At 39.0% G+C, this 12,950-nt stretch overlaps 1 protein-coding gene across 1 annotated transcript in view; it reads left to right on the top strand.

Annotated features, from left to right (window-relative positions):
* Positions 1-12,950, top strand: part of LOC136858681 (sorbitol dehydrogenase) — a 105,493-nt gene that overhangs the window by 65,607 nt on the left and 26,936 nt on the right. Inside the window, exons 2-5 of the mRNA XM_067138402.2 lie at positions 2,141-2,174; positions 8,420-8,584; positions 9,009-9,168; positions 12,624-12,808. Of these exons, the coding sequence (XP_066994503.1) occupies positions 2,141-2,174; positions 8,420-8,584; positions 9,009-9,168; positions 12,624-12,808 (544 nt within the window). The remainder of the gene's footprint in view (positions 1-2,140; positions 2,175-8,419; positions 8,585-9,008; positions 9,169-12,623; positions 12,809-12,950) is intronic.

The raw sequence follows: 12,950 nt of genomic DNA, 5'->3' as shown, positions 1-12,950 counted from the left end.
TGTCCTTTAGGCAACCTTCAAGTGGGGTGGGGAGTGTTTTTTCTAAATTTCTTTAGTAAATATATGTATAACTGCTGGACCTGTTGGACTGCAGTGGGTGTACAGATTGTTCAAATCCAGGGATGGGTGAAATTAGTGTGGAAATAATAAAGGCTGCTGGACTTGTTGGGCTACAATGGATGTACAGATTATTAAAGTGTATGTGTCTGGGGAATGAACAGCAAAGAAATACAAGAACAACTTGATGCACTGAACGAAAAAATTGATAAGTAAGATATGAAAATTGGCACAAAGGAAAACAAGACCATGGTGATATCAAAAGGAGAAAGACAAAGAAAAGGAATAGTGAAAATTGGTGGTCAAGCCTTGAAATTGTTGACAGTTTCAAACACCTAAGGAGTAAATTAATGCAGAATACAAGGCTGGACTTGGAAATTAGCAAGAGGGTGCAACAGGGCAATGCATTCTACCAGAGTGTAAGAAAAGTTGTCTGGAATAAGGAAGTGTAAAGAGATATCACAAAACGTATTATGCACCCTATTGACTGATGCGGTTGAGACCTGGACAGTGGCAAGTAGAGAGGAGGGCAGAATTCAAGCTAGCAAGCTTAGAAGTTGATAGGAACAACAGAGTGAGAAATGAAGATGTTAGAAATAAGTCAGAATAAAAACCTAAATGAGGGAATTGATAGGAATAAACTAAGGTGGTTTGGACATGTAAAGAGGATGGATGAGAAAAGAATACCCAACAAAACAGATGATGGAGATTATGTTCAAGGGAAAGAGAGCAGGAGGGAGAACTAGAACAAGGTGGCTCGATTGAATAAAGAAGGTGCAAGGAGATAAAACCTGGAGTTGGACAAAATGATGGAAAAGGAATGGTAGAAGGAGAGAGTAAGTTGGAGAAGTGCCATAAATGCCCCGACCCAGTAGGAGGTGGAGGAGGATTCTTAAGATGTTTCTACAACTTAGATGCTTTTCATAAATTGAAAAAAATAATATTCAGTCAAAACACAGGCATAATGATGCATTATCAAAGGCAATGTAACCTCAATGATGGTATTATTAGAGTACATATCGGACTCAAGAGATGGCGGTTGTGATATCAATCAATCAATCAATCAATCAATCAATCAATCAATCAATCAATCAATCAATCAATCAATCAATCAATCAACACTGATCTACATTTAGTGCTGTCATCCAATGGGAAATTTTCTATCAGTTGTTTACCTAGTATTTTCTTAAAATGATTTCAACGCAGTTGGAAATCTATCGAAGATCTCCCTTGGTAAAGTATTTCAATCTCCATTATTCCTCTTCCTGTAATGGGTATTTGTCCTCTTGAATTCAAACTTTTGTCTCATGTTATGAACCTTCCTACTTTTAAAAGCTCAATTCAGGCTTATTTGTCTTGCCATTCCATGCCAACTCTCCACTGACAGCTTGAGGCATACCACTTAGATGGGCAGCTCATCACCTTACTCTTTCCAGCCCAAAGTGCATTAGTGGTAATTATGGTATTTTGCACTGCCTCTTACAGTTACTACCACAGAGCTTGCAATGCATATTGTGGTACTTAAGATATTTATAGGATAACTTTACGATGGTATAAGTTGACACTTGAAACACTTTATGAGAATATTCCCACCACTATGAAGTCTGTAATACTAAGTCGGTTTGGTGCTTATGATAATTTGCCTGTCGGGGGATGATATCTACTCGATCTAATCTAATACTGAAAGGCTACTTGAACTTACTAATCTCACTTATTGGTTTTTTACTACTTTCCATTTCAATTTCTCTCGCTGTACTCTCATACACATCCCAGGTACCGTACTTGAAATAGTATAACTTCAGTTTCATATTCCCTACCTGGCATCCAATCTACTGATATGAAATTAATCTTAGGATGCTGACTTTCATGGCATACTCGCTCCATATGTTTCAAGTCCAAGGTTTTAGATTATTACAAGTTTCCGATACAGTTTGTTGTTGAGATCAAGTCACTGACATGAGCCAGACTACTTACTATATTGTCACCCAGCTTAATCCTACCCTGCTATTTTATGTTTGTCAGTGTCAACTTGTTAACAGTGAGATTATTTCTGTGCTGAACATTGGTTATTTTTTTATTCCAGGAACAGAGACCAATTCCTGAACCCAAGGATGACCGTGAGTATAGGCCTACTGTCTGTATGTTTTGTTCATTACTGCCTTCTATTTCCTTCATTTTCCATGCAAGAAAATCAGGTCCTAAGCAGCTTCATTGAAATATCATATTTGACGTCGATGCCATGATATCACAAGTCATTAATCTCATTTTTGGTCCGTATTGACAATAGTGATTACATACAATTTACAAAATATACATTTAATGTTAATCTAGTCAATACTTACAATACCATATTTTGTGGTTAAATATTTGTCTTGCCATTCCACGCCATCTCTCTACTGACAGCTTGAGGCATACCACTTAGATGGGCAGCTCATCACCTTACTCTTTCCAGTATTGACTAGGTTAACATTAAATGTATATTTTGTAAATTGTATGTAGCCATGATATCATTTGAGAACATCTGAATGTCATGGCATATCTTGTTGTATGAAAATGGACATAAGGTAACCAGACTTTTAAAACTAAACCCCAACACCACAATCCACCTTCATTATTTTCTAAAGATATAAAAGAAATGAAAAGCAGAAAACTAAAATAAAGGGGATGTATTTCATTAAACATAAGCCATCATTTCCTTTAAAAAAAATTACACAAAATAGACATAAATTTTATTAATAATTCATCTTCACTGCTGTCTGTGGTAATTTGAGCTGTTTATTGCTAGTGGTATAATGTCACACTAACATATCAAAGGTTTCTGGTGATGCAAGGATGTGAAAGAGCTACGATTGGGAAGGTAGTACCCATGGCCTTAATTAAGGTACAGCCCCGGCATTTGCATGGTGTAAAAATGGGAAACCAAGGGAAAACCATTTTCAGGGCTGCCGAAGGTGGGATTTGAACCCACCGTCTCTCAAATTCAAGCTTACAGCTAAGCGACCCTAACTGCATGGCCAACTCTCTCGGTATTTGGGCTGTTGTGTCTGTTCCTGGGTTAGTAAGAGACTGACGCAGGTTTTGTCACTGTCACTTCCAACAAAGAAGAGTCATATAAGCAGTAGAAGTATGGAAACAACTATGTTCAATAGAGATGAGTATTTGTTGAGGTTACTATATGCAGGGCTGCAGTCGAGGGTACTTGCAGGTATACACCATATGCTCTCTGCTTGAGTCTGCTCGCTAGAGTATGCCTTCTGATTTCTTGTGTATACATTCTACTTGGCTTCTCTTATTTTTAATTTTACCATTGTGTCCGTGAGTTTTAACTCTCCAGCTACACTCATAATTGTGAACATCAAAGGTTCAACTTGATGAATAACATTATCAGCCATCACCTATTTAAGGTAACAACTGTTCGTTGCTTTCGTCTCCACCTTATGTTCATACGTTCAAATGCCTTGTCAGTTGACCGATTTAAACTTGAGAATACATGAAGACACGGCTGCAAAACCACCGTACTACAACATATACCAGCATAAGAGTTTGTTCCAGTGTAAAGTGTGATTGCAAATCAAAAGTGGCACCTTGGATTGTTTTTCATAAATACCTGGAAGTAGGTCCAGTAGAAAACTACTGTGTAAGCAAAATGAGATTTTCAAACTAGTGCTTTAAAATATGGATGTCTTTTTTGTCATCATAAAATGTCTTTTATATGCCTGGTCTATGCTAATAGAGGGGAGTTTGTTGTAGCTAGCTGTAACCCACTAATTTTAAATGCCAGGTTGGTCTGGCATCCGGGATTTGTCATGTCCTGACTTAGAGTATACCATGTGAGAATTTTGGGACTACAGTGCGAAGTCTGTCTCTAGCATCTTCTCTTCTCCGTCCATCATGGTTAAGTTGGAGAGCTTGTTGCACAATGGATCAGCTCTGGCTATATCAGCCATACCAGCGAAGTCTGTCTCTTGCATCTTCTCTTCTCCGTCCATCATGGTTAAGTTGGAGAGCTTGTTGCACAATGGATCAGCTCTGGCTATATCAGCCATACCAGCGAAGTCTGTCTCTTGCATCTTCTCTTATATTGAGGCGACTTTCAAAGACACCCAAATGGTTTCATTCCTGATGTGACTCTTATATGCCTGAGTTTGTAGATAGTGCAAAGAAACAAACAAGGGTTAAATCAAGTCATGCACTAAAGGATCATTGCAGTAAGTGTAATAGACAAATCTAAAGTCGTATTGCATATGGGAAGTGCCAACTGAGCTCATGTGCTTCTGTCCTGCGACCCCGCAGAAACACCTAATGTGTCCCACTCTCTCCATGTCGTATCAGCTTTGAAGTTCCTGAAAATTAACAGAAAGAATACAGGTAAACCTACATCTCAGTTTGTAAGACTTCTGATTTTGAGTGACTCTGCCTTTATAAACAACCAATTTGTAAAAAAAAAAGGCTAAAATGATACAAAAATTAAGCATTTTTTCCCCTTGTCAAAAAATAACTTTGATCTAATATTGACATATTCATGTTTGCAGAAGTTGCGAGAGCTGTATACAACCTGGAGCAATAACATTTCAATACAAAACGTCAAGCCAAGTTAAAGGCCTTTCTTTCTTTTCACATCATGCAAGACACTGTTGTCCCAAAGAGGATGTAGTCCAAGAGTGGAGAGGATGTGATTTATAGCCATGCCTGGGGAGCCAAAAGTTGCCTCGTCTCAGTGACACAGCTCCTCCAATACACACAAATAGGCCTGCCATGCTTCAAAGTGTGCAAATCATACAGAACCCTACGGGTAACTCTCTAACTAGAGCTTTCTCCGATAGGCGGCTAAGTGTGCTCCCATACGTTCGTCCTAAAGTGCTGTCATTCACAGGTTCAACCAAGGGTGCCAAATAACCAGTAACGGACCAGTAACCAGTGACCTTTGGGTCAATAACAACACACAATATGAAGGATGGATCGCTCATTGGGGTATATTCTTTCATTCTGGTGGTTCTGTAGCTCTTATTATGAAGCTGCACCTGCAATCTCCACAAAATCCATTTCCAGTGATTGAAAAAGTAACTGGGCTGAATTACAGTCACCTAAGAAATCTTCTTCTTCCTCTTCTTCATTGGCATTTTCCTGTCAAAATGTGGGGTCCACCATAAGTCTACAAAGGACCTTTCACTTCGTCCAGCTGATAGAATCAACAGGTGGTATGCCTCATATCCTCATGAACACAGTCCATCCAGTGTTTTCTTGGTCTCCGTCCATCATGGTTAAGTTGGAGAGCTTGTTGCACAATGGATCAGCTCTGGCTATATCAGCCATACCAGCGAAGTCTGTCTCTTGCATCTTCTCTTATATTGAGGCGACTTTCAAAGACACCCAAATGGTTTCATTCCTGATGTGACTCTCAGTGACTCCTCTTAGCATCTTAATTTTCATGGTATGAAGCATCTGCTAATGTCTTCTAGTTGAAGACCAACACACAGCCCTACAGAGACCCACTGGGTGGACAATCATGTGGTGTATCTTTGTCTTCGGATGCTGAGATACCTTCCTGTCACACAGCACGCCTGTAACTTGCTCCCATTTAGCCCAGGTAGCATTTACTTGAGCTCAAACATCCTGCAGCATGCTTCCATCTGCTGACAGGCAAGAACCAAGATGTCTGAATTCACAGGACTTTGTAAGAGGAATTTCATTGGTCAGAAATGTGCCATTTTTCTGGGTGCCACATTCCAGATATACTGTCATAGAGTGGTTAAGCCACAGTCCAAATACATCCAGCCTTCCTTTCTACTGGTTGACAAGTTCCTATCTTCTGTAAAATTAGTAAAATGTGATTTAGGTTGGTTTAACTCTCAAGTACGGAAATAATATCTTCATTATCACTTAACTGTTTCCTGTTTATGCTTCCACACATGTTGGTTCTCCAGGAAATTGTCTTAAAGCTCCTGTTCCAGAGGTGATGCCCATTAATGTGTAGGTATTTAATGAACTTGCGCTTGTGTTATCAACTAAATACTAAAATAATAGCCAAATGGTCGTTTCTCATAAAACAAAGCCCAGCATGTAACTTAAAATTCAGTTTTCTACAAGAAAGTTCGTACACATTTTCTTTATAATTTTAACCCTGCAACCATACATCTGCATTTTAGGAACACTAACTGTACACTGGGGCACTGAGTACCCCACAAAAGAAACATGTATTTTACACATTCAGACTTACGATCTATTTTAGAATCCCATGAAATGAGTGAAATGGAGATTATTTTCAATACATGAATATGTATTCACAAAGCTTTCTAATCGCTGGTAACAAAATAAAGTAAGAAGGTCACGTTTGAAAAAATTCTACCTTTTGGCTTTTGGTACTACTATAAGTTTGTTGTTGTATCTTATGGCTAGCCTGGATTCCAATCCATCAGCTTTCTTGCATTCCAGTATGAGATATCCTGAAGTTCTGGCTGTCACATCAAGTTTCTTTGAATGTAGCAGGTGTTTCTTATCCATTTTGCTTCCAGGGTCATGGCAAAGTGTGCATTTTTCGGATCTCAGGATGTTGGTTTGTTTCAGATGAGCTGAAAGACAGTCGTGGCCAGTGTTAAGCCTGAAGAAGGCAACAGCTTCTATTCTTGTTTTTATTTTATACTGACCCCATCTAGCATCAGTATCCTTCCATAATTTGGTTTCTGCTGTTTTCTTTGCCATTTCTTCATATTTTTCAGAATTCTTTTGCTGACATAAAATCAGTCTGACTGGCAGGTTGTTGTAGTGTGGTACCTTTTTTTGGCTAATCTGTATGCCTCTTCATTACCTGTTATTCCAACATGAGAAGGAATCCACTAAAATGAGATATGGCTTTTGCATACAGATATCTTTCGTTCACTGCAAATATTAGGGATTTAAGACTCTTTGGACAGTTGTTAATATTCCAGACCTGAGACTGATTGGTGTTGGCTGACTGATATCATAAATACCATTTTTTACACAATAGAAAAGTGGATTCCTCTGCATGTTGATAGGATTTCCAGTCCTCATCATACCCAGGATCTCATTAATTCTTCTGCCAATGTGAAAATAAGTTCATCTGAAGCACAACGCTTACTCACAGCTGCTGCCTCCAGAGACAAAAATTTATGGTGACAGAAAGACAGAATGAACGCTCAGTTCCACAGACAGAACACTCTACAGACTGCCTTCTCAACTTCAGGTTGTCAATATCCACAGCGACAGTCACTCACACACAACTCTCTACTCCAGCTGGACTGAACTGCCTGACTGGCAAATCTCTCGTGTCTTATGTCCCTTTGAGGGACTGTGGACACCAGAAGCCCATGGAAGCCTCTGGAGACGAAAGGCCCTCAGTTTGCTGTGTAGCGAATGGCAAGGCTTCATTCAGTGACGTCACTCCCTATCCAGTCCAGGCTCGGCTGCTCCTTCCCATGTCTTGCAACAAAACCGCGGGCAGAGAGACCTTCCACATTACAATACCTTCACTCTCTGTATCAACTAGACAGTGTTTATTAGACAATGGTTCTAAGTGGACTAATGATCATAAAAGTACAGGAGCCTTAACTGTTTAGCTGCTGTGGTCACGTTTATGTACAGGACGCCAGGTGCCTTCTCCGCAGAAGTTGCATTATTGTGATTTCATACTTCCAGTCACTGTGGGTGTCACATTTGCACAGAACATCGCTTCTGGTGGACTTCTGACATCTCTTGATAGTATTTGAAATTATTTCAACTTGTAATTGTCTAGAATTATTGTTTCTAAAGAAAGTTTTTTCATAATAGAATAGAATTATCATATCAGCAGGAACTACAGAATGGTTTGCCAGTGCAAGGAATGACTTTGTTAGTTCTGTCTAATGTATTATGCAATGTACTTTTGTGAAATTGTTTCTAAAAAGTTTTATTTCAATTTTTTTTAAAAAATATCATCCAAGGAGTGACTTTTTAAAGTTCTCTCTAACGTATTATGCTATGTAATTTTGTAAAATATTATACCACCAAGTTTTTTCAATATTTCATTTTTTTTTTTCAAAATATCATATAAACAGGACTAATTAATGGTTTCCCACTGCAAGAAATAACTTTTGTAAGTTTGCTGTCATATATTATGCAATGTGAAAAATAATTGTTCATCAATTTTTTTAAAGTTTAATTATGCAACCAAGGGATATTTTGTGCCAGAAAATTCTGCAGTGAAAGAACATGCTTGAAATATCTCTGTTGGATGAATTTGTAGAATGACAGGAGATTTTCATTTGAAATTTTATATCTTTTGTGCCTTATTCATCATAAGTAACAAAATCAAAGCAATGATTTATTTTCAGACTTATAAAGCCTTTATGCTTTGCTTTCTCTCCAGAGGTTCTACTCAAGATGGGTTGCGTTGGTATCTGTGGCTCTGACATTCATTACTTGGTGCATGGCAGAATCAACAAATTTATTGTGGAATCTCCCATGATTTGTGGCCATGAAGCCAGTGGAGTTGTCGTGAAGTTGGGAAAGAATGTTACAAAGTTGAAAATTGGTAAGTACTTGTTGAAAAACTAAATAGAAATAAAAAGGGAATATAATTAAAAAACAATATGAACACGAGGTTGAGGGAGGGTTAAACCTGCAAAGTAATTTTTCATTTTTTAAAATCACCATTATTTAATCCACAACTTGATAATGGAACTAAGACAGGACTAAGAGAATGCAAATTGGCTTAATGAATAATGGAGCAATATAATACATTTTGTTTATGCTGAACATTAAGCAAAATATTTTTGCATCCCCCCGCCCTCTGCCACCTTCTGACAAGTGAGAAATACCAATAATTTTCGAGGGATACCTACCTACCGACCGACCGACCAACCTACCTACCTACCTACCTACCTACCTACCTACCTACCCTAAACATGCAGCCTATATCACCATAAAGCATAAAATGTTACTTTATTTGATTACAGGGGATAGAGTAGCCATCGAACCAGGAGTACCTTGCCGTAAATGTTCCTTCTGTAAGGAGGGCCGCTACAATTTGTGTGAAGACATCTTCTTCTGTGCTACACCTCCTGATGATGGTAATCTGTCTCGCTACTACGCTCATGCTGCAGACTTCTGCTACAAGTAAGCAGGAAATAGTGTCAACCTTGTAGTAACTATCCATATTCGTGCAATTTCTGTCTGATTCATCTCCTGTAAGCTGAACTGGTTAACGTTAGAAAAGATGTCCTCGAACATAAAATATGGTGGGTACTACCCCAACACTGGTATGGAATAAATGCAGAAGAATTCAGAATACACTATATTTGAGATGGCCACCAAAAGTTGCTATGGCTCAACATATAAAAGTTGTTCCATTGAAACATAGACAGAGCTGGCAAGACTACAAATAACTGACAGAACAGCCATGAGGTGGCAGCACTGCATGGTTTGATGCTTGTAGTAACAGCGCAGAATGGGGTCAGTCTGAGCCACAGGGTTTGCTAAGCAGAGGAAAAACTTAAAGCAACACAATACAATAAAACTTAATTAAATTAAATTAAATTATAGGTATAATATTTTATTATATGTTTTCCTTTTCAGGTGTTTTCAAAATTTTATTATTCATAAATTAGTTTTGACAGATTGAAGAGCCTAACAGTTATAAAATAACCGAGTCGAAAATGAAAAGAAATGGCTTCCACTGTAACAAATTAAATGGTAACGGCCAAACAGATACTATGTCGTATGATTGAATTCTTGTACAAGAAATGTGCTTACACTGGGTAAAGACCGAGGAAATGGCCATGTGGTTAGAGTCATGCAGCTGTGAGCTTGCATTCAGGAGATAGTTGGTTCGAACCCCAATGTCGGCAGCCCTGAATATGGTTTTTATATGGTTTCCTATTTTCATACCAGGCAAATGCCGGGGCTGTACCTTAATTAAGGCAATGGCCCATTTCCTTCCCACTCCTAGCCCTTTCCTATCCCAACGTTGCCATAAAACCTATCTGTGTCGGTGCGACATAAAGAAAATAATATTCAGTGGATAACTGTTACAAAACATACTTGTGGTTCATAGCAACGAATGTCAACATGTTTTCAATGCACATTGAACAGTCAGCATTGTTTTCACTGGGGTTTTATTGATCACCTTTTTTACAGCCAGATCCCTCTCCCTGTGACAGTCACACTTTTGATTTGCTGAAGAAAGCCCTGAAGAGTATGCATTTCATGACCAATCTAGTGGTTCCTGATGTTGTGGAAGAGTGGTTCAACCAGCTTCCTTCATTGTGGAGGATGTAGAGAAACTTGTCCTGCATTATAACAGGTGGCTAAATGGTGGGGGTGACTATCTGTAGACTCTCTCAAACTCTCATCAGTACGCTGTCATTTTGTTATAATGTATGTTGTCCAACACATACTGTGTAACCGAGCGAGTTGGCCATGTGGTTAGGGGCGCGCAGCTGTGAGCTCGTATTCAGGAGATAGTGAGTTTGAAACCCACTGTTGGCAGACTTGAAGATGGTATCGAGTGGTTTCTCATTTTCACACCAGGCAAATGTACCTTAATTTAAGGCCACGACCGCTTCCTTCCCACTCCTAGCCCTTTCCTATCCTGTCATCGCCATAAGACTTCTCTGTGCCAGTGCAATGTAAAGCAACTTGTAAAAACATACAGTGTGAGTTTGTAAAAACCCATTTATATTTAACAACCATTATACAGGATGGTCGAAAACAACATGAAATGGGTATACAAGCGTTAGAGGGATGGTCACACTGATAATTAATTTGCAAGAAATAATTCAATATCTTATGGCAGTACATGTTCCACCACATTTAAACAAGGAGAGTTCCCCACAATTCAACCCAACAAATATTCGGGCCATTTTATGACTAGAACGCTCTGGAACAATATTATTAATTGAGTCATTGATGCTTTCATGGCTCGTAATTATAGGCATGATATTGGCTTTTGGGCTTATGCCGTGTCAAGAAAATAAGGTGATAAGGTGAAATTACCGACTGGCATAAGCCCAAAAGTCTATATCGTGTCCATAATATCCCTCTGCTGCATACAGTCCATAATATCCCTCTACTGCATACAGTTGCCATCAGGCAACAAATAATTTTTCACTTGTATAAATGGATACAGATTATGGACAGAGGTACAATAGTTTGACGGCACACCTTCAACTGTACAGTCAATCAAACACATATACCTTTTCTTTTTTTTTCATAACAGATGACAAAACAGCCCTACAAGCAAAGGTACTCCTTCCACCCCGTCAACATCCACATGTACCAACCACTGTTTACTTTACGTGGGCCCTCCCCATCACATTACCACAGGCTTCAGGAGAACCTCTGGCTCAACCTCAAAGACATTACTGACCTACGGTCGTGCAAGTATTCTTGTGCGTTGCAATACGTACCCATGGTCAGTAGGCAGTAATGATCAGTCTTTGAATGTTAAAACCTTAGCGTAAAATCGTGAAAAATCGTATATTACCCCATTGTGGCAAACCACATCACATATGAATGTGAACGTAAGTTGAACATTAAAGTTTGAAATTTTCTTCACCAAATTAAAATGAAAAATAATTCATGCAGTAGAGGGATATTATTTATTTTTAAAAAATCAAGATTGTAACAATTAAGATAGTCATGCTAAATTGCATTTTTAATAACTTTTTAAGCATTCGTGACTCGTGTACTTTTGTATCATATTTTGAAATAATTTTAGTAGTACTTGAGGTGTCTTCATCAATTGTTCAAACCAGCTGAGGATGGCCCAATGAGGGCTAAACATGTACTGAATTTAATATTCAGCTGTAGTGTAAGGTTTGAATTGTACTGAAAGGTGGACCAATAATAGAAATTCTCTTAAGAGTTAGTATATATGATTTGTAAGTCAGTACGGAACTATCATGAGGTTTATTGTTTGCAAGGCGCCAATGACCTAGATGTTAGGGCATTTTAAACAAGCATCATCATCATCATCATCATCATCATCATCTTGTTTGTGATAAAGGTATCAAGGTAGGTTGGTATTTAGTACAGAATATTTGCAACAGCTTACCTTGTCACATGACAAGGTGGTGGCGGTGGTGATTATTGCTTTAAGAGAAAGTACAACTAGGCAACCACCCTCTATATAACACTAATCAGAGGGAAAAATGGAAGGGATACTTCGAAAAATGAAGATATCGGCCAAAGGAAGACAAGGGCCACGAAGGGCGTGAAAATGAAAGACCCCCTAGCCCTTGCAAACCTAATAGCGTCGGGGTCAGAAAAGAACAAGAGTTGACCAAGAGAGGTTGGATAGGATAGATGAAAGTGAAGAGCCTGGCACAAGTAAGTGGAAGCAATGCCAGGACTCAGCTATGGGCTTCATGGTCGCCAATCTACGCTCCAAAGTTCAGAGCCACTGGGGCCCCCTTTATGTGTTGTCAGCCTCCCAAGGATAACTGAAAGGCTAGAGCACTGATCACAACACACCCATTTAGTCTCCAAAGAGGGAAGCTGCCAGTCAGTAGTGCTAAGGCGTTTGATGGTTTGTTTGCTCCTATTCAGTGTAATGATTGTCTGTTTTCCAGACTTCCAGACCATGTCTCCTTGGAGGAAGGAGCCCTCCTGGAGCCGCTCTCTGTAGGAGTCCACGCATGTCGCAGAGCTGGAGTGTGCCTCGGCTCCACAGTTCTCATTACTGGTGCTGGACCCATCGGTCTGGTCAGCCTCATAAGCGCCAAGGCTATGGGAGCCAGCAAAGTTGTCATTACAGGTTAGTAATAACTTGCTAATGTCCAATGATAGTTTGAGGTATATAACAATAGCGAAATATGCTATGACAAAAACTACATTAAGTTACACTTAGAGACAAGAAGATCATAACCATAAATTTTGTTATTATATGTAATGTTATA

The sequence above is a fragment of the Anabrus simplex genome, chromosome 1, assembly GCF_040414725.1.
Source record: "Anabrus simplex isolate iqAnaSimp1 chromosome 1, ASM4041472v1, whole genome shotgun sequence".
Taxonomy (NCBI): domain Eukaryota; kingdom Metazoa; phylum Arthropoda; class Insecta; order Orthoptera; family Tettigoniidae; genus Anabrus; species Anabrus simplex.
This window is presented reverse-complemented; position numbering and strand designations above follow the sequence as displayed.